The sequence below is a fragment of the Rhinatrema bivittatum genome, chromosome 4 (assembly GCF_901001135.1).
Source record: "Rhinatrema bivittatum chromosome 4, aRhiBiv1.1, whole genome shotgun sequence".
Lineage (NCBI taxonomy): Eukaryota > Metazoa > Chordata > Amphibia > Gymnophiona > Rhinatrematidae > Rhinatrema > Rhinatrema bivittatum.
The window spans coordinates 458686630-458708084 of record NC_042618.1 but is presented as its reverse complement, the minus strand read 5'-3'; the positions used below and the strand labels follow the sequence as shown (position 1 = coordinate 458708084).

Sequence of the window (21455 nt, the reverse complement as noted above, 5' to 3'; positions counted from 1 at the left end):
CATGAACCCTCTGTTTGGGGTGCTGCTGCTGCCTTCAGTGGCGTTCTCTGAGAAGGATTCCTGCTAAGAATGTGAATCTGTTCCTCAAAAACAAATCCTCAAAGGCAAATTTGTTCCATCTGCTTATTCTTAGACACACATGGCCAAACAAGAGTTGAAATTAACTGCTCAAAAATGCTTGAATAAGGTTAAATGACCATCATAGTAGGCATCATCAATATTAGCTTACACTTACAAACCCTCAGCTATATATAGCTTACAAACTCTACAAACCCTCAGCTATATATAGCTGAGGGTTTGTAAGTGTAAGCTAATATTGATGATGCCTACTATAATGGCCATTTAACCTTATTCAAGCATTTTTGAGCAGTTAATTTCAACTCTTGTTTGGCCATTTGTGTCTAAGAATAAGCAGATGGAACAAATTTGGCTTTGAGGATTTGTTTTTGAGGAACAGATTCACATTCTTAGCAGGAATCCTTCTCAGAGAACGCCACTGAAGGCAGCAGCAGCACCCCAAACAGAGGATTCATGCTGGAATACAATTGCTGACTGTATTAAGCATACCTTTTAAGGCTGCTTTGTTTCCCCCCCCCCCCCCCCCCCCTCCTCAATGATGTTCCTGTGACTTCCAGGAGACTAGAGCAAAGGGTGGGTGTGGGAATAGGTTTAACAAAATTTTACCTATGGGCCATGAATAAACCAATCAATTCCAGCTAATCCTCCTCCTTCCCCTTATAAAGGCTCATTACATGAAGGTCTCAGAACTCTTGGTATAAGAAATTGGGGCATGCCAGCATTCACTGGGAACCTAATTAAGTACACCTGTGTGATTTTCTTGCAAAAATATAAAGGCATTTTACCTGTTTAGGTAAGGTTGATTAAACTTAATGGATCAAACTCTTATGTAATGGAAGTCTAAAGAACCTAAGTGCCAGCTGGTTCAAGCCAATGATCTACTCAACTAGCATCCTATCTGTGGGTTACCTGAAAGTACCTGGAAGATGATAATAGGGAAATCAATTTCACGTAAGAGGTGGAGAAGCCCAAGCCAGCCAGATAATTAACTGACATATTCTCCAGAAACTTGCTCAAACCTATTTTAAAACCAGCTACATTCTCCACCAACAAATTTCACAGTTTAATTGTGAGTTGACTGGAAAAAAAAGCTCTCAAATTTGTTTTAGATATGCTAAAATGTACTTTCATGGAACTAGTGCTAGTACTATTTAAAAGGATAAATAACCATCCCTTATTAAACTTGTTCCACACCATTCATTCTATGTATATATATATAATTTACAAGGGCTCTGTTGTCATCACTGTCAGTCATGCTTGAAAACACCCATTTATGGCCTTTTCTGGGGCAAGAGATGGCTAATACCTGGTTGCTGACCTCACCTTCCAGTATCCCAGCCAACATTGCTCTCTGGAAAGAATTCACAGAGAAACAGGAAAAATTATTCCACACTTGGCTGCAAATCCCGATGCACAAGCATTACTCACCAACACACACTCCTAACAAGTATGAGGTGAGTGTAGAAACAAGAAGAGACATACGGGATGCAGCTGGGCCACATACTATCTACTACAACGCGTACCCATACTGAGGCAGAAAATCCTGAAAGCTGCACTACTGACATGCAGCAGGCACAGAACAACATATAAAGGCCTTTCAGACTTCACAGGTGAGTGCTGCCACTACAGTCTACTTAGACGCTGTATAACGGATTTAAACTTACCGTCTTCTATCATACTCTCACACCACTTCTCTGTTCTTCTCTCTCGCTCTGGCTTCCATAAGCTCACCCACAGTATCTCACTCTAAGACATTCACTCTCTCACACACACACATTCTCAGTTTCACACACTCACTTCCACCGTATCCTTCACTTTGTCAGTCTAAGACAGTTGCACACACGTCGTTTAAAATCCTATGCCACATGCTAAAAATTAGCATGTGTCAGTGAGAGAATCTGAGGGAGGAAGAGGGAGGAGATGATGTTATTGGGGGGATGGAGGAGGAGAAGAGCAACCTAGAGGAGAAGAAAGAGTAAAGGAGAGAAAGGGACATCACTAATGACTTTGAAGAGAGGAGAACATCTCTCTCTCTCCCCCGCTGGCCATCGTGGCAGGGCAGTGCAGGAAGAGGGAGCATATAGGAAGGGCACTGGGCATGGAGTGGACAAGTGTCAGTGCGATTGGGGGGGGGGGGGGTAGGAGCAGTCCCACGGGCAAGGGTAAGGTGGAGGATTGAATGTAAGTGTTGTCTTTTCCCCCGACCTTTCTGAAGGGTCTTTCTTTCTAGTGATTTAAAACAATCTCTTATCAAATTCTCTCTCTGTCATCCCTTCTCTAAGCTGAAGGGCTGAAACCCGTTAAGCCTCTTTTCGTGAGTTCTTCAATTTCCTTTATCAATTTTGTTGCCCTTCTCTATATCTTTTCTACTCCTGCAGTATCTTTGAAGTTGGGGTGACCGGAACGCCATAAAATACTAAAGGCATTATTTATTTATTTATTTAAAGAATTTATATACCGGGGTTCCTGTATAGTATACATATCACCCCGGTTTACAAGGAACCAAAACTATCGCTAAGGAACCGTAACTATCGCTTCATTTAGCGGTTTACATTGAACATTTAGCGGTTTACATTGAACATAGTTAATTTGAGAAAACATAAATAAACATAAATAAACATAAATAAACATAAAATAGTTAATTTGAGAAAAGGTATATAATATAAGCTGGGGAAGATACGGAGGATATGAAATGCCTTTTTTCTTGCTCATTAGTTCTATGGGAAAGCTTGTTCGAACAACCAAGTCTTAAGTTTCTTTTTAAATGTAGCGTGGCACGGTTCAAGGCGAAGGTCCGGAGGGAGCGAGTTCCAGAGAGAAGGGCCCGCTGTGGATAGAGCACGTTTCCTGAGGGAGGATTTCGCTTGTTGTGTGGTTAGTCTGTACTGATATGCGCTTCTAGTTGGTTTCACTGATGTGTGTAGCTGAATTTGAAATGTTAAATTGAGTGGAGCGATATTATGTAAGGCCTTATGTATCATCATTAAGGACTTGAATTGGATCCTGTATTTTATCGGGAGCCAGTGTAGATGATGCAGGATTGGGGTGATATTTGGCATTATGATATTCTCAGTTTTATTCTCTATTCTTTTTATGAGTAATTCTTCATATTTTATTTTTTGACTACTGCTGCACACTGAGCTGAAGTTTTCAAAGTGCTGTGAATGACTCCAAGGTCCTTTTTCCCTCCAAGTGATAACGCTTAATATAAAACCCAGACCTATATACATAAAATTAGGATTTTTCCATATGTGCATCAATTTTCACTTGTCTATATTAAATTTCATCTGTCATTTACTCTGTCCCCTAGTCTCGCATGGTTCTCCTGCAATTGTTCACAGTCTGTGTTTTAGCTGCTTTTGAATAAATTTGTGTCATCTGCAGTTTGATTACCTTCACTCTGCTTCCTTTTCCGGTTCATTAATAAGTTAAACACTGGTCCCAGTACAAATCCCTGGGATAAGCCACTATTACCTCTCTCCACTAGGAAAATTAACCCATTTAGTTCTACTCTGTTTCTTATTCTTTACCAGTAACCAATCTACAACAGGACACTATCTCCTATCACATAACTTTTTTGATTTCCTAGGGAGACTCTCGTGAGGAACTATCAAATAACTTCTATCCTGACCCACTATAATCGACTAGTTCATCCTTATCCATAAACTTAATCACAATAACAATGAATTTTAATAGATTAGGATGGCATGGATTCTCTATGTTAACTCCATGCTGGCTGTTCCTCATTAAGACATGTTTATCCTTATACCCAGTAATTTTACTCTCAATAGTTTCTACCATTTCATCAGGCAGGCATGAGGCTTAGTAGTTTATAATTTCCTGGATTAACCCAGAGGCAAAATTTTAATAAGTTACAGATTCCTAGTTACTCAAGGATGCAATTGCAAACTTGCATCTTCATAATCTGGAGTGATAATCAGATCCTGGTTTATTGCTAGTATTTAAGTTGTCAATTGGCTCTATCACCTCTTTTCAATTTACAGTGATTTGTTTTAGTTCCTCTGAATCATCATCTATAAAGAATGATTCCAGCATAGGTATCTCCAACATTCTCTGCAGTGATGACCAAAACAAAGTATTTGTTTAAGCTTTTCTGCTATGGTCATTTCCTGTAAGTGCCAGTTTTTACCCCAGTCATCTAATGATTCAATTGGTTTTCTTGTAGGTTTCTTGTTTTTGATATACTTGAAGATTTTGTATTTATTTTTGCCTCTTTGGTCAGTTTCTCTTCTAATTTTCTCTTGGCTTGCCTTAGTGGAGTTTTATAATCTACTTTGCTCGTACTCATATTTTCATTTCTTCCCGTATTTAAGGATGCTTTTTATACTTTAATAGTACCATTTAGCCATACTAGGAAAGTTTTTTAAATTTTTTGGGCCTCATGTAGACTTAACCCTTAAAACTATTCCTTTTAAAACTATTCCTTTTAGTTTCCTTCAAATATGGTTCATCACAATCTCATATTTTAAAGTTGAATGCTACTGCTGAGCATTTTTCTCCCTCCAGCGATTGCATCAAAATTGACTGCACTATGATCACTATTTCCAAGCGACTTCACCACTATTTACCCTTGCACCAGGTCCTGTGTTACACTGAGAATTAGTTCTAACGTAGTTCCCCCTTCTCATCAGTTCTAAGACCAGCTTCTCCAAGAAGCAGTCATTTATAAACATCAAGAAACTTTATCTCCCTAGTATGCCTTGAGGAGATATTTACCCAATACTGGGTTCATTGAAATCTTCCATTATTATTGTGTTTTTAATTTTAGTAGCCTAATCTGCTAGCATGTCACAACCTTTTTCACTATCTTGGTCAGGAGAACATTAATTATAGCCCCATTGTTATAGACTTCCCCATCACAAACAAAATTTCTATCCATAGAGATTCCAGAGAGCTATTTGTTTCCTGTAGAGCTTTTATTCTACTTTACTATGCACCCTTGATATATAGTGCAGCATGATTACTAGTTTTATCTCCTCTGTCATCTTGACAGGTTTTGTGTCAGTGTTCTACTGGTTATCCTCATTTCACAGGTGTCTGAGATGTCTTTTTTGCAAATCCTCTATCAGGATACTCTGATTTTCCCATATTCTGAATGTGCTCCTGAGTGACTGCTGACTTTCCCCTGTGATCTAATTTAAAGATTGCATTCTCTCCCTTTTCTTTGCCCACAGCCAGGTTCAACACTGGTTAAGGTGAAGCCCACCCATAGGAATAGACTCCCCTTCCCTCAAAATGGTCCCTAGATCCTAATGAAAAGCCCTCCTCCCTGCAGTCATCTTAGCCATGCACAGACTCAGCAGCTCAACTTGCCTTTGGGGTCCTGCGCTAGAAGTGAGGAACATTTCTGAGAAAGCTACCTGGAAATTCTGAATTTCAATCTACAAACCTAAAAACCTGACCTCCAAAACCTCCCTTCTGCACCTTCTTATATTAGTACCCTCATGTACTCTGATAGCCAGCATTTCTTCAGCATTCTAAACTTATCTAGGTGATACATGAGACCCGCTACACTTGTACCAGACAGACAAGTTACCCAGCTACCTTCATTCCTAATGACTGAATCACCAATGTTAGCCCTATCCCTACTCTCCTGGGCACACAACCCTGCAGATATATCTTCGGTATACAAGGATAATGTATCACTTAGAAAGCAGGTCTCAGCTAAATGATCACTTTGTGCCAGTTCAAGCCGATATTCTCTTCAGATGACCTTGTCCACCTCCGTCCCAAAGCTCATAGGGGCTACTAGAGTAGAGTTGGGTGTTATGCCCCTGAAGATCGCTATATATCTGTCTTCCAGATCTGCCATGCTAGCCTGTAGAAATCATACTCATTCTCTGAGAAGTAGGAATTTTTGCACAAATGCACAGGTGACCTCTCCCTAGCACTCAGTGCAAAAGCCTGAATAATTCATTATGCTTCTCCATGCCATCTCTCCATTATTAGTTTTTTTTCTTTTTTTATATAAAGGGTGTGGGGAATGCTCAAAGTTTAAAGTACCTTAAAAAATAGTAAACTATTTGGCCTTAGAGTTTGATAGAAATTTATTACAAGGATTTAATACAATTATCCTCCTCCTCCTTGTAGTCTAATAGCAGCCCAACTCTCAGCAGCTCACTTAACTAGCGTTTCACTTGAGTAGAAGGCTCTCAGGAAGATTTCTACCAGCTAGCCTCAGCCTCTACAGCCTATATTTTAATGGGGTTTAGTAACTCCTTTGAAGCCTGACCTAGGGTGAGTTATGTAGTTTAACTGATCAGCCACACACAAATATCTAGTTGAGCTATATTGTCTAACTTGTTTAAAGTTTAGCAAAGCAAGCAAACTCAGGAATGTCCAAGCAAGTCCCAATTTATTTTGAGCTAGCAATGCTTAACATCTTTATTCTATCCCTTTTTTAAATTTTTTTTTATTTATTTATAAGCTTCAGACTTCTAGTTTTAACTTTTCTCAGGTTAATGAAATTGGTGCATGTTATCCAAATTAATTTCTCAGCAGTTGTAATTTAATCATTTTTAAACATATAGTTAGCAAAAGACTTCAGGAAAAAAAAAAGTGTGCTGTTGAAAAATCTTTACAGTGTCTTGTAGTTTAGAACTGCAGATCTAGTCTTGATTTAAATACTTCAGGTCTTTGGTTATGTAGCATGCATGTCAAGCTCTATAGATATGCTTTGGAAATAAAGTGCTAATAAAGTGGTCGTAACTCAAATTACTGAACATTGCACATTTATGTCTGTTTAGTAAGCTCACAAATACAGCACTGCAGCATATATTATCGAAAGAGATGGGAGGGGATCTAGCCGTAAACAGCCAGTACTGGTATCAAGGAGTTCTGATGCTATCAGCAGAAGTGTGAGAATGAAACAGACATAGCTGGCCTTTGCAGTTTAATTCTGAAATAACTGATACATGGCTATTCAGAGATGGCGATCCATTCACTGTTCTTTATAATTCGCAGACTGACCCAATATTTGTATCTTGATTGGGAGAAGAAGGCAGGAGGAATGAGTTGGCACCAGGATCTGCAAGGAAAGAGGAGCCAGCAAGGAGCGAGGAGCCACCACCAGGAGCTGCACAAAGAAAGAGAATGCAGTGGGAGAGAGCTACCATTGCTGAGAAAGAGGATAAGAATAACTGTGGGTGTGACAAAGGCAAGTTATCACATCCTGATGGAGGCAACAGAGGGCTGTCAGATACAATCATATTTAATTGTCATCCTTAGAGAGGTAATGCAACAGGCAGGCAAGCTACTGGGAAGCTCGAAAATAAACTGCATGCCGCATGGCACATCTAACATTTATACACTTGAAAAGTTGGGGGGGGGGGGGGGGGGGGGGGGGCTTGAATTAATCCATGCATATATTTGATTTATACTGGGCTTGCATAAAATAGTTTGTTTACAATGGTCATTTATAAAATACATATTTTGAAAAGATATACTAAACTATTTACTATAAACCTCATAAGGAGGCCTAGAATTCCAGGCTAAGAATCCTACAGACTCATCCTTTAGTAATACATGAATGTTTACACTAGAATTTCATTATCTCATGGTGTCACATTAATATTGCCAGAGAAAATTAAATGTTCTGAACAAACTTAGGGCCTCATTTACTAAGCATTTTTCCCATAGAGACAGAAACGGAGAAAAGCCTTAGCAAATCAGGCCCTTGATGCGAAAACTTTATTACACAATACTAGACACACAAAAGATGCCCCTAACTATGTGGGCTCCAAATTCATGCACATCTGAAAAATTGTTACACAGGTCAACTTAAAGGTATCATAAACAGCAGAGAATGAAGTCACCTGGGAATGGGGAACCTGGTAAATAAGAATAAATATGACTGCTCACGAGGAAAACTAAGTATTGTAAGATGCTTACATCTAATTTTTCCCACCACAGTTGACCTGAATACTAAAAGAACGAACAGCTTGTTTGCAAAATGTCAAAACTTTGAAGACTCAGTAGGCCCACTGTTTGTTCCAGTTTATAAAACTAAAAACAACTGAGATTGGACAGGGGCAGAATCATTTTCCCACTCCATTTTGTGCCCAAGGCAAACATTCTTAGTTATCAGGAACCAAGCGTTTCAAGGTTGAAAAGCCAAAACTAAATCTGTGCACATTTTATAAATCATCTCTAGACACGTGCATCATAAGACCTAGTGCTATTTAAATTAAATGAATTACAAACATGGGTCAAACTGAACTGCTGCCTGAGATCTTCCTTTTGAGGCTGACAAATGTAATTCTTGTTCAGTTTGGCTTAAGGCATTATTTCATTTTTAACAAGCTGCAGTGAATTACATTGCTTGATTTTTCCATTACAAAAAAAATATAATTACAGAACATCCAATATTTTGAAGAGCTACAGAACAGCAACAAAGGTGTTGCTCATGAATAAAAATATTCCATTGTTTCAAGAAAGCATTTTCACTTTATAATCTTAAATTACACAGCATGACAAACAAGGTGGTCAGGACTTTAAAAAAAAAAAAAAAAAAAAAAAAAAGGAAAATGGAGGTAGCATTACTATTATGTTATAATTAAATTAAAAAATGTGTTTTACACCAAACTCAACTGCTGTACTTTTCCCTTTCCATCACTTTTGGTTACCAAACTATTTGCATGAAAGCATTCCAGAATCAGCTTTTTCTTGCTCTGGTCCTCTGGAAATACAGTCTGCTATTTATGTCAGTTCTGCCACTCTCCTGTAAAGACTGTTATCTTATACAATGTCGATGCTGTACACCATTCAAATAATAAATGCGAACCATCATGATTTTGTTACAGCTTTCATATATAAACCAAGAGACACAGAATTACAGTGTCTGGATTGAGGCACAGAGTACAGTAATGGTTAAAACTAAGAATAAAATGCTGCCTATTGATTATTTAATTTTTTCACATTCCTGTCCCTTTCAAATTTATCTTTTTGTACAGACACTGGGGAATACTTGTTCACGGAAGAATAATAAAATGATATATGCGGGGGGCTGGAAAACAAGCACAAATTTATGCCCAAGAAGCTTTTTTCCCCCCCCTCCTAAAAGGAATACTGCTTGTATAATTCATAAAGAAATATGTCTCAGAAAAGGTACGGTCATCTTTTGTAGCACAAAAGGATGAGAGAGACTAATGTAGTTAACAAAAAAAACCCTGACTGATAAATTACATTTTTACGATAGGCTATGATTCCACAAGTTCTTTTGATACTGGTCTGTAATATCACTAGGGCAAAGAACATTCAACTGAAAGCCAATTTAAAAAAAAAAATCTTTTCTATACCGTCACTAAGTTAGGTACCATCGTAACGGTTTACAATAAGGCACAAATATTAATATTGGAAACTATTATGAATTCTATTATACATGTGCCAAGACTTTACGGTAACAATTATATTACGGTAACAATTATATTAAAAAAAAAAAAATTGTTGGAAGTGCTGCATATTAAATGAACTGAAACACCATCAATTTTAGGAGAAGAAATTTCTTACCCTTTAAATCGGCTCGAAACTGTCCTGCTGGTTTCCTACAATTAAGAAGGAAATCAAGTCAATTCTTTGAAACAAGGCTGTTATGGTTTTGTCTTTTGTTTTTTTTAGTTTAAGTGCTTTGATATTTCCCACTATTACATTTGCCTTTTTATCCCAGTACCTCAAAATGAAACATGTCAGTTAATAGATGTCCACTACAGGAATAAAAAAAAAAAGGATTTTTTGATTCTGAGATGCAATTCATAGAAATGTTGAGATTACTTACCTGATAATCTCCTTTTCCTTAGTGTAGACAGATGGACTCAGAACGAATGGGCTCGATGCTGAGTCCATCTGGCTACACGCCAGGAAAAGTAAATTCTTGCCATCTAAATGTGAAGCACTGTATAAGGCTATGTCTGTTCCTACAGGACTCATGGTCTTATCCTACCAAACAGTTTAAGAATTAATAAGATATTGGACCCAAAGCCTCAAGTTTGATCGGAAAGCTAAAAAATGTAGATAAAATTATTACCCAAGACAAAGTTATAACGCTTTATTATTATGTAGAGAAAGCTGAAGCCCCTTACCTGCAACAGGTGTTCTCCATAAACTTCATAATAAAATCAGCCACTAAAGTAGATGAAGTCCCTCAGGAAAACCCGGGTGGTCTTTCTGAGCACATGTGCACCTTCCTGTGCAGCCCACCCACCACACAATTCTCCGAGACTTAAACTAAGCTTCAGCTCTAAAAGGGGAGATGGGAAGGACCATGTGGTTGATTTACCCTGCCATCTAACAAAGAACACATGTTACAGGTAAGCAACTTAAGCTTTCTCCGTGGACAAGCAGGATAATATCAGCCACAAAAAAAATGGGACTCCCAAGTTGAGGGTTGCACACAGTTACTTTTACACATCAGTAGGAGATCATTACAGCCCATTTATATTGCTGGAGGATGGAGGATAGAATTGAAGGAATTTATTTAATTAAAAAAAAAAAAAAAAGCTACTTGATGTGAGGCAATTTCTAGGCAGTAATGTGCAATGAAGGTACAATAAGAGACCATGTGGCAGCTTTTTCAATATCTTCTATGGAAGCAAAATGCAGATGTGCTAAAGTAGTTCCAGTTGCCTTCACTGGATGGGCCTTTTATCTTGTAAGATGTAGTCCTGCTTGACTGTAGCAGTAAGCGATGCAGAGACCCAAGTAGAAAGAGCTATCTTTCTGAGATAACTGAGAAACAGTTGAGGACTCTGTGGGACTGTGTTCGTTACAAACAGGAAAGCAAATCTCTTCTGCAGTCCAATGTAGGGGTAAAGCCTGATTATGGGCATGCGGTTTTGAAAAGCATGCTGCCAACTTGAAAGGTTGATTTAAATGAAGTTGAGAAGCCACTCTGTCGTGAAAGAATTGAATACAAAGGAGAGTATGAGACTAGCACCTGTAATTCAATTATTCTTTGAGGAGAAGTAACTGCTATCAAAAACAGATTTCCAAGGCCCTGATTTACCAATGCTTTTCTCCCATTCTGTGTCTATGGGTAAGCTGCTTAGTGAACTGGGCCACCAAGAAAGGAATTTTAATTCTGCTGTTGCCAAGGGTTCAAGTGGTGATTCCAAGAGCTGAGCATGGACCATACTCAGATCCCAAGATACAGGAGAATCTTTTATTAAAGGTTTCAGACATATGACATTTTTCACAAATTTAGCAACAGTAGGCTGGTAGGAAAGAGGAACACCTTCCGAATTCACATGATATGCTGCTATGGCACTAAGGTGAACACAGACTGAGTTAATTTTCAAACTAGAGTTGGAAAGCTTTAGTACATATTCAAGTAAGAGAGAACAAGTGACAAAGGGATCCTGTCTGAAATCTTAGCACCAGATAGCAGATTTTTTCCCACTCAAAGTTGTAAGATCTTCTGTTAGACTACTTCCTTTAAGCAAGGAGAGTTTTCTTGTTTGTTTGTTTTGTTTTTTTTAAACATTCAGTAGGCAACTAAATGGATGAAATTTGTTGACTTTCAACATCCTAGCCATCAGAGCCAAAGACTGAAGATAGGGATGTAGTACATTTCCATTGCACTGTGCTAATAGGATTGGGAAAATCTGTAACCTCATCAGTGGTTAGAGCCAGCTGAGTTCAAAAAGGGAATATTAAAATTATTTGCTCTCCCTCTCTTCTCAGTTTTTGAACAGTTCTTGAAATGATCAGAATTGGAAAAAATGCATAGAGAAGGCCAAGATTCCACCAAATTGAGAAAGTATCCTTTGCCAAGCTACCCCTTGCTGGGAACCTTGTTGAACATTGCAAAGAGTTCTATTTGCAGAGTGCCCCAAAGTTGATAAAATTACTATGCTATGTGGTCATGCAGCAATCATTTCTGCGGTTGTAGTTGATGATGTAAGCTGTCTGCTATCTGATTCTGGCTTCTCAGAAGATAGATTTCTAGAAGAAAAATTCCTCAGGAGATTGCCTCTTATTTTGGAGGGCCTATTCCCCCTTGTTTGTTGATATAAAATACTGTCACCTGGTTGACTAACACCATAACCTTGTTTTTCAACCATGGAATGAACACTTTCAGAGCACCGTTTTCAATTCTTGGTGGCTGATATGCAGGAACTTGTTTTCTAGTAACTACATTCCGTGAAAGGGAAAATTTCTCAGATGACCTGCCCAATCTTAATTGGAAGCATCTGTCATCAGAATTTCTTGAAACTAAGGGTTGGTGAAAGAACTGACCTTTTAAAAGATTTGCACAGTCAGTCAGAGAAATGATGTGACCATTGGATATGCTCACTTTGTCTGGTAATGGTTAGAGATATTGGTTCCATTTAAGTTTTGGTAAATACATGTTGGCTCTGCCCCATTAAGCCATGTATCCAAGATGACCAGTAATTTTACTTTTCAGAATAGCATCAACCCATTGTGGGGCACTGTTGACAGGCTCACTGGTCTGTAGTTTCCTGGATTATCCCACTTTGAGCCCTTTTTTGAAAATGGGTTTTACATTGGCTACCTTAAAAATCCTCAGGTACCATAGCTGATTTGAAAGAGAAGTTAAAGATTATTAGTAATAAATCCGCAACTTCATTTTTGAGTTGAGTTCTTTCAGAACTCTGGGGTGTATACCATCCAGTTCCCAGTGATTTGTTACTCTTGAGTTTGTTGATTTGCACTATTATATTTTCTTGGTTCATTATGATTTAAATCAGTTCCTCTATATCATTACCCTCAAATAATTTTTCAAGTGTAGGTATCTCCCCAACACACAATTTTTCTGCTACAGCCTTGTCTTCCCTGAGTGTTTCTTTTAACCCTCAGTCATCTAGTGGCCCAACTGATTCCCTCATATGCTTCTTGCTTCATATATATTTGTTTTTTTATTTTGAGTTTTTGCCTGGCAAGCTTTTCAAATTTAGTTTTGTCTTGCCTTAATGCTTTACACCTAATTTGCCAGTACTTCAGCTCTTTCCTATGTTCTTCATTTAAGAAAAAAACAAAACAAAAAACTAAGCCCATGAAAAAACTTATTGAAAAGACTAGAAAATAAAAATGCCAATAGAATGGTCCTATCAAAATTACTAAGTACGTTATACAGCCAACCTGATATTGAAAAAAAATATGACCTTCATACAATGAACCCAAGATCATATAGTAGATACCCAGGCTATTTAAATCTTATAATCATTAGTTCCTTTTTTCTGTTTTTTTCCAAAATATATTTGTACACAAAATCTTGAGGCAACCACTGGAAATGCTGCAATATTGTAGTGCTGTTTATCAATGAAAGTGAAGTGATTTTCCCCCTGATGAAGGATTATCATTTGAAACAAGGCCATATTGGGTTCGACATTAGTGAGCAGGACATTCCTTTGGTTTATATTTGAAGCGGGACAGCGCAAACATTCGATGGACTTAAGTATAGCCGAAAACTCATTTTGAAAATTTGAAAATTATTTTTGATGGTGTTTATAAAAAGATTTTAATATGCATTTTGGATAATTTTTCTTAAAAATATAAAAAAGTGTAACTGTAGGAAAGATGGTGGTTACTGATAAAGTATAAGAGCCATTGTAAACCTGGATGGTACTGTATTTGGCTATGTATGAAACCCTGCTGTCCATTTAAAAAAATTTTTTTCATTCACTTAATGCATATATAAAAAAAATTTGTCAGTGGGAGTGGTGTTTTGCCAATAAACTCTTGACACTTAGCTATTCCCATGATTTTATTGTGCATATAAAATATTTTGAAAAAAGGACAAAAATGGGATCAATGATAAGCTTTAAAGAATGTCTATTATATAATCTTGGGTTCATTGTACGAAGGTCATATTGTTTAACCAGTGAACTTGATATTGAAAGTACTTAGATTCATTTTAATATGACAATTTTTTTGATGTTTTTAAACAGCATCCATGCAAACTTACCTTTGAAACTTCTCATTTCAGTTTTTTCTAATTTCTTTTATCACAGTTTCCCTTTTTAATGTTCTCCCATCAGTAATTATGTTAAATTTGATTGTTAAGATCACTATTGCCAAGCGGATCCTCTGCTTCTGTTCTGGATGTGGACCCTTTGACGGAAGGAGAGTGATCCAACCCGTGAGGAAGAACCCCACTAATCTCTTCCTTCAGGAGGCGATTCTGGAGAGAATCAGAAACCCCGCTGAAGCTTCACCAATACCAACCCACGTTCCCCTTAGGTTAAGCCCTCGGGAACCGGGGCCGGCTGGACCTACATGGGGTCTCTGATAGACATCCGGGCACAGATCAAAGCAGGCAGCGATATTCGTTGTCACTCAAGCGGGTGTCAGTCCGAAGAGTAAGAGGAATCAGAAATTCAGACAACTACCGGTACCCTCTGAAACCACGGAAGTGTTAGGAAGCGCAGGAAAAATCAGGAGTCACAGGAATCCAGGAACCACATGAATATCTGGAACCAAAGAAAAACTCAGGATGCGCAGGAAAAACAAAAAAGAGCCAGGTGCTGGAAAAGTCGTTGCCAAGGCACTAGTAAAGTGCAGGGACTATATCCTTATACAGTCCCTGCACTGTGATGTCAAAGAATAGGGCCGCGAGGAAAAAGCTACTGGCCTTTTAAAACAAAAGTAAAAAACACGCACGCCTAAAGAGCCAGGATGACAGCGAGACACAGAAACCCCGGCGAAGATGGGAGAGCCCCAACCGCCTGAGCTGCTCCAGCTGCATACCCAGCAACATCCCGGCAGCGACCCAACCCCGGAGGCAAAGCCGAAGCCGGAGGAGAAAGCGCCAACTCCCACGCACACAGCAATGACCGCTCCGCAGTCAGATTCAGGCTAACTCCCGCACACACAGCAACGGCAGCGCCGTGGCCAGGCCCAAGCCCCAAACACAAACCCGCAGTGAAAGTAAGCGGGGTCAGATGCCGAGTAGTGCATCTGACTCACGCAACAGCTGCAGTAGTTCCCAAACCTGTGATTGGCGCCAAAAAAAAATATTGATACAGATAAGATTTATACAGTGATGAACAACCAATGCCCATGTTAGCTGCTGGTGCTGGCTTACTGTTTGTGACAAAGAGAGTGGATGGCACCAGCTCCCATGCCAATCTCTTTCCTGTGCCATGTACCTCACAGGACTGCTTTTCACCACGTCAGTAAACTTTGGTTCCAAAGAGTGCAATACCTCTTTCTTTACAAAAGAGGAATGGCACCTAAACAGAGACTGCGCCAAGTCTTGAGAGGACTCTACACTTTATTTTGGAGATGTAAACTTTCTCCTTTTTCCAGTAGAGGAATAAAGTGACTATAAAAATTTGTGGAGTGTGTGGCCCATGGATCTTCTGGCCCTCAGGGGCTTGCAAGTGCAATGGGCACAATTTGGCATGTTTGAGAAGAGTATAGATCTCACATTGCAATCATGGAAGTTAGTCACAGATATTTTCTTAGAACATTTAGGACTTTTTGGAGCCCAGTTTTGATTCGAACATCTTGAACAAAGAAGCAATGTTGATCTCAAATTTGTGAAGAAAATCTTGGCATATGCCAAAAGAAAGAATAGTACAGAGGCATAGTGAGGGTCTCCAGTGCCTGGGGGCCAATGCATTTGTGTTGTCTCCCATGCATCTCCCCTCCCTCCACCATCGCATCACTGCATGGCACAACTGTGTGGGAGCTCTTTTCATTGGGGTAGGGCAGGAACCCAGCCAGCAGGTCAATCCATGGTGCTGCCATGCAGGGCCAGTGCTAACTTTTTTGCAGCCCTGTGTGAACAATTATATTGCTGGCCCTCTCTCTCTTTTTTTTTTTTTTACATTTGCATTATTTTTCTAATCAGGGTCAGTGCAAAGGTATTCGGCACCCTAAATGAATCTTACAGCTTTATGCCCAGCCTTGCCCCCACTATGGCCCTCTAAACACAATTTCAAATTATGCATTTATAGTAAAGATTTTACATGTCACTCAAAGTACTGTCTTTTGAAATAAAAAAATCATAACAGCATGTATATTATATTTACATGCATTGCTGTGGTGTCAACCAGAAAACCCTGTATAAGTGCCAAAAAGACCCTCAGAACACATTAAGACTATGGTAACATGCTGGGTGTGGGGGCTTGGTCCTCAGAAAGCCATGAGCAAGCTAAATTATAATTACCATATTTTCCGGCGTATAAGACGACCCCCAACTTTTCCAGTTAAAATATAGAGTTTGGGATATACTCGCCGTATAAAACTACCCTTATGTGTCACTACATAACCATACTGTATGTGGTACCCAGTATACAACAACCAGCCAATCACGGCAAGCGATGTACCTTACTGGCGATTGGCTGGTTGTTGTATACAAATCCTGCTTGGATTGGTCAGCTCTCCCTGCTTGCCCAGCCCTCCCTGTCTCCAAGACTATCAGAGCGGTACCGCATCCCTCTGGCCCACCCTTGTATCCTATTACCAGTACCTCCTTCTCTGCCTCTCGGATCTCACTCCTGAGGACTGCAGTGAAGCGGCGCAGACGGGCATGTGCGAGATCTGAGAGCCAGAGAAGGAGGTACCGGTAATAGAGATGTGAATCTGAACTGGAATCTGTTCTGATTCCGGTTCCGATTCACATCGTGGGGGTTTTTTTTCGTCCGGTCCGATCGGGTTTTTTTTTTTTTTTTAATCTGCTGCGCCCGAGCCGATAAACAAAAAACCCACCCCGACCCTTTAAAACTAATCCCTCAACTTCCTGACCCCACCCCCAAGACCTGTAAAATTAAATACAACCCCCCACCCTCCTGACCCCTCCAAGACCTGTAAAATTAAATACAACCCCCCACCCTCCTGACCCCTCCAAGACCTGTAAAATTAATTAAATACAACCCCCCACCCTCCTGACCCCTCCAAGACCTGTAAAATTAATTAAATACAACCCCCCACCCTCCTGACCCCTCCAAGACCTGCCAAATTAATTAAATACAACCCCCCACCCTCCTGACCCCTCCAAGACCTGCCAAATTAAATACAACCCCCCCACCCTCCTGACCCCTCCAAGACCTGTAAAATTAAATACAACCCCCCACCCTCCTGACCCCTCCAAGACCTGCCAAATTAAATACAACCCCCCACCCTCCTGACCCCTCCAAGACCTGCCAAAAGTCCCTGGTGGTCCAGCGGGGGTCCAGGAGCGATCTCCTGGACTTGGGCCGTCGGCTGCCAGCAATCAAAATGGCGCCGACGGCCCTTTGCCCTTACTATGTCACAGTTGCTACCGCTGCCATTGGTCGACCCCAGTGACATAGTAAGGGCAAAGGACCGTCGGCGCCATTTTGATTGCTGGCAGCCGACGGCCCAAGTCCAGGAGATCGCTCCTGGACCCCCGCTGGACCACCAGGGACTTTTGGCAGGTCTTGGGGGGGGGGGGGATCAGGAGGGTGGGGGGTTGGAGTAAATTAATTTGGCAGGTCTGGGGGTGGCCAGGAGGGTGGGGGGTTTTGTTAGATTTTTATTTTTATTTTTTATTCCCTCCATAAGACGCAGACATTTTCCCCCCCACTTTTGGGGGGGAAAAGTGCGTCTTATGGAGCGAAAAATATGGTAATTATTCGCACTATAAGACGACCCCCCGGCGTATAAGACGACCCCCGACTTTTGAGAAGATTTTCAGGGGTTAAAAACTAGTCTTATACGCCGGAAAATATGGTACAATGTAATAAACCTCCCATTCCAAAACAGCACTAAATGCCAGCACTCAGAGTTACCACCTACGAAAAGGTGACACTGCAAACATTATGCCAGGCCCTAAATCACCAATATACCTATTAGGAAAACAGAACAAACCAAGCTTCTATAGATTCCTACAGAGAAATGACACATTAGCAGAATACTTAACCTCAATCACAAATGCAGAACACAGACAAATACTCACCAAATATAGAATAAAGTGACCATAAAGTATAAATGGAAAAGTACAGGCAAACTGGAAACCACAAGTCAGACTCAGTATGTAGTGCATGGAAAAACTAAAGCATCATCGTTCCTCAGAAAACAAACAAAATCAAGAAATATAAAGTGTCAATCATAACAGTGAACCATACTAGTAAAAAGAATTTCAAAACAATAGAACAGAACATAAAAAAATTAAAAACTAATTTTTAAAATTTCCCAAACACCAACACAAAATTTCAAAACCGCACACACACCAAATACCCAATTAATTACAATCAATAAGGATTTTAAAAAAATCTCTCCATACCTGAGAATTTTTTTTACTTCCAGTCAACCTGAGATTGTCGGAGTAGTGAGAGGGAAAGGGAGGTGTACAAACTTTCTCCTAACTCATATATACACACATTTATCCTCATGATCACACTGACACACAAACACACTCAAAACTGGCACACATTCAGACACACAAAAGCTGGCTGGCTCCCTCTCTCTCTGGCTCACATACTCTCAGGCTCACGCACGCTAGCTCTATCCCTCTCTTACACACACACACACACACACACACACACACACACAGGGTCCATTCCCTCTCCTCCATACACACACACGCTCACTCGGCTCCACTCCCTCTCCTTTGCACACACACATGCTGGCTCCACTCCCTCTCCATCACTCACACACACACACACACACACACACATGCTGGTTCCACTTCCTCTTCATCACTCACACACACAGGCTCCACTCTCTCTCTCTACACAAACACAGGCAGGAAAGGCTCTGGCTCCAGTCCCTCAACTTCAGTTAGGTTGTGGGCCTCCTCTTCTGCCGCAGGATGGGATGAACTCCCCCAGCAGCCGTGGGCTGCCTCCTCTACCACCAGGCGGGATAGGCGCCCCCGGGCCGCTTCCTCTTCTACCACCGGGCAGGACAGGCGCCATCGGGCCGCTTCCTCTTCTGCCATGGGGAGGGATAGATGGCTGCAAGCCTCCTCCTCCTTTGCTGCCAGGCGGGATGGACTCCCCCTGGCAGCCACGGGCCTCCTCCTCTTCTGCCACCGGGTGGACTCCCTCTGTGGCTGCGGGCCTCCTCCTGCTGGGTGGCATAGACATCCCAGGTGGCTGTAGAACCTATTCTTCTTTGCACCACATGGGATTGCCTGCTCCCTTGGCACCCCCTACAGCCTGGTGCCTGGGGTCTTGGTCCCCCTGGCCTCCCCCCCCCCTTGCTACATCACTGGAATGGTACTCTATAATTTTTTTTCTTTTTGTTAAGGAGGCTTGCTACAAATAAAGAAGTAAAAGAAAAAAAAGACTGAGAAAAGGGAAAAAATCAATTGGCTAAAAAAATCTGAGTGCAATTCATATTCATTCACAAGAGCAGAAAGACAGACTGAGGAGATGCGATAAAGCCTGCACATGCTCATAAAAAGTGTTTCTCGACCCAATCCTAGAGGCACACCTCACCGGTCTGGTTTTCAGGATAGCCACAATAAGTATGCACGAGATCAATTTACATACACATGCATATGCAAATTTATCTCATACATATTCATTATGGATATCCTGAAAACCAGGCTGGGTAGGTGTGCCTCCAGGAGAGGGTTGGGAAGCCCTGCTCAAAAAGACCTTTTTGGTTTTTCAGAGATCTGAAAGAGCTTTCCATTTCTGCACCTGTGGATGACATCAATCGCTTGTGTGGCTGATATCCTGCTTACCCACAGAGCACAGCATTTTCCACAGAATGAAAAATTAAATGACGTGGTTGTCATCTGAAGCTGAAAGGCAGCAGGGCTCAAAAGAAATGTAAGAAATTACATTTTCATCAAGAGGATGATGGATAAATGAAGACTTCCAGTGAAAATGGTTAAGAGATAAATTAATGCGGAAGTCAAGCATGCACAGGACAATGGAACCTTACTGATAAAGGGCGGGAAGAGACCACAGGCTGGGAAAGATGTGCCATAGCACAATAGGCTCACACAAATGATCAGACTGGTTGAATCAAGTAGTCAACATCTGTGTTTTATTTTGCTTACTTTGGGGCCTATTAAAGTATTTCTCCAATTTTGTGTCTATGGGAAAATGCTTAGTAAATAGGGCCCATTGGGGATGAGCGCACTGTTTAACCCGCTGTCGGACGCGGGTTAAATAGGCGCTAATCCACCCCTAATGCAATAGGGGGATTAGTGCCCATTTATCACGCGTCCGACGCAGAGTGAATGAATTAGCGATCATCACATGGAAATGCATGTGAATGAGGCTATTGCTCATTCACTCCAAATGCAAAAAAATAAATGTGCATCTGTTTTCATAACCGGCCAGCTGCAGTAATGAAAATAGATGCCGATAAAGTCGGCATCGCTTTCCATAACCGGCTGACTACAGTTATGAAAACAGACACCGAGTTTATCGGCATCGGTGTTCATAACCGGCAGACTGCTGGTAACCACGGGGTCGCATTAGCAAGGAGGTGCAAAGGTCACGCTAGCGACCCTAGTTCCTCCTTACTAGTGCGACCCCCTAATTTGTTTATTGCATGGCACCCCCCTTGCAGGCGCCATGCATGCGCTAAAAAAGCGGGCGCTGACTTTTCCACAAATTTTATTGCATCGGCCCCATTGTAAGGTACTGTGGGCATCCCATGCTTCTGACTCGAGGCAGGAGCATCAAAGAAGACTGTTCAAAAGGAGTGTTTCGGGCTCCTGCCTGGTTCCACTTCCCTTGACTCAGAAAAAAAGGTAATAAAATGCTACAGGAAATCCTAGCCTTAAGTTAAAACTTTCTATAGTGCCTCTAAAAGATTTGTCAATCTTCTATTCCACATTTCTAGATATTCCCACAACAGGAGCTTTTTTTTTTTTTTTTTTTTACCAGATCTTTTGTGTTCCTAATCAGATGTGTGCCAAACAGATGTTTACTTCAAAAATTAATCACGTAAAGGGCAACCTGCAGGAAAAAAAATCAACTAACTGATGCAAACCAAACAACCCATCTGGCAGAGACCTCAAGCATAATTATCTTAGTTGACACTGATGTAGAGTTATTGACTGTATAAACCAAGAACTTGACTGCCAGTGTTATTCCTCGTTCCCTATCATGTCCTCTCAGTTGAGGCAGTTTCCTTACAAATCTAGACATACATGGACAACACAACCCTTTAATATGGCAGAATCAAGCTTGCAAATCTTGTAAAACTGTTTCCATGTGCCTGCCCATACTATCCTTACAAAATGCTGCTGCTCCTCATAAGAATGACCATGCACTTAGAGAACACTATATCAGGTCTATCAATCTTAGAGGCTAAGATCCACTGATTCTTCTTCTGTAGCATGATCAGTTTTTAAGGAACAGTTTGAAATGGCTCCTTTACAGTACAGTACAGTCTCTATATAATTCTCCCTTAAAAGGCTTATGCAGATACCTTTGACATGAGACCACCACTCCAGAATGGGA

At 40.7% G+C, this 21455-nt stretch overlaps 1 protein-coding gene across 2 annotated transcripts in view; it reads right to left on the bottom strand.

Annotated features, from left to right (window-relative positions):
* Window positions 1-21455, bottom strand: part of PAWR (pro-apoptotic WT1 regulator) — a 239966-nt gene that overhangs the window by 49498 nt on the left and 169013 nt on the right. For both annotated transcript variants that reach the window (XM_029597126.1, XM_029597127.1), the window contains exon 4: window positions 9607-9641. In XM_029597126.1, coding sequence (XP_029452986.1) covers window positions 9607-9641 — 35 coding nt within the window. The remainder of the gene's footprint in view (window positions 1-9606; window positions 9642-21455) is intronic.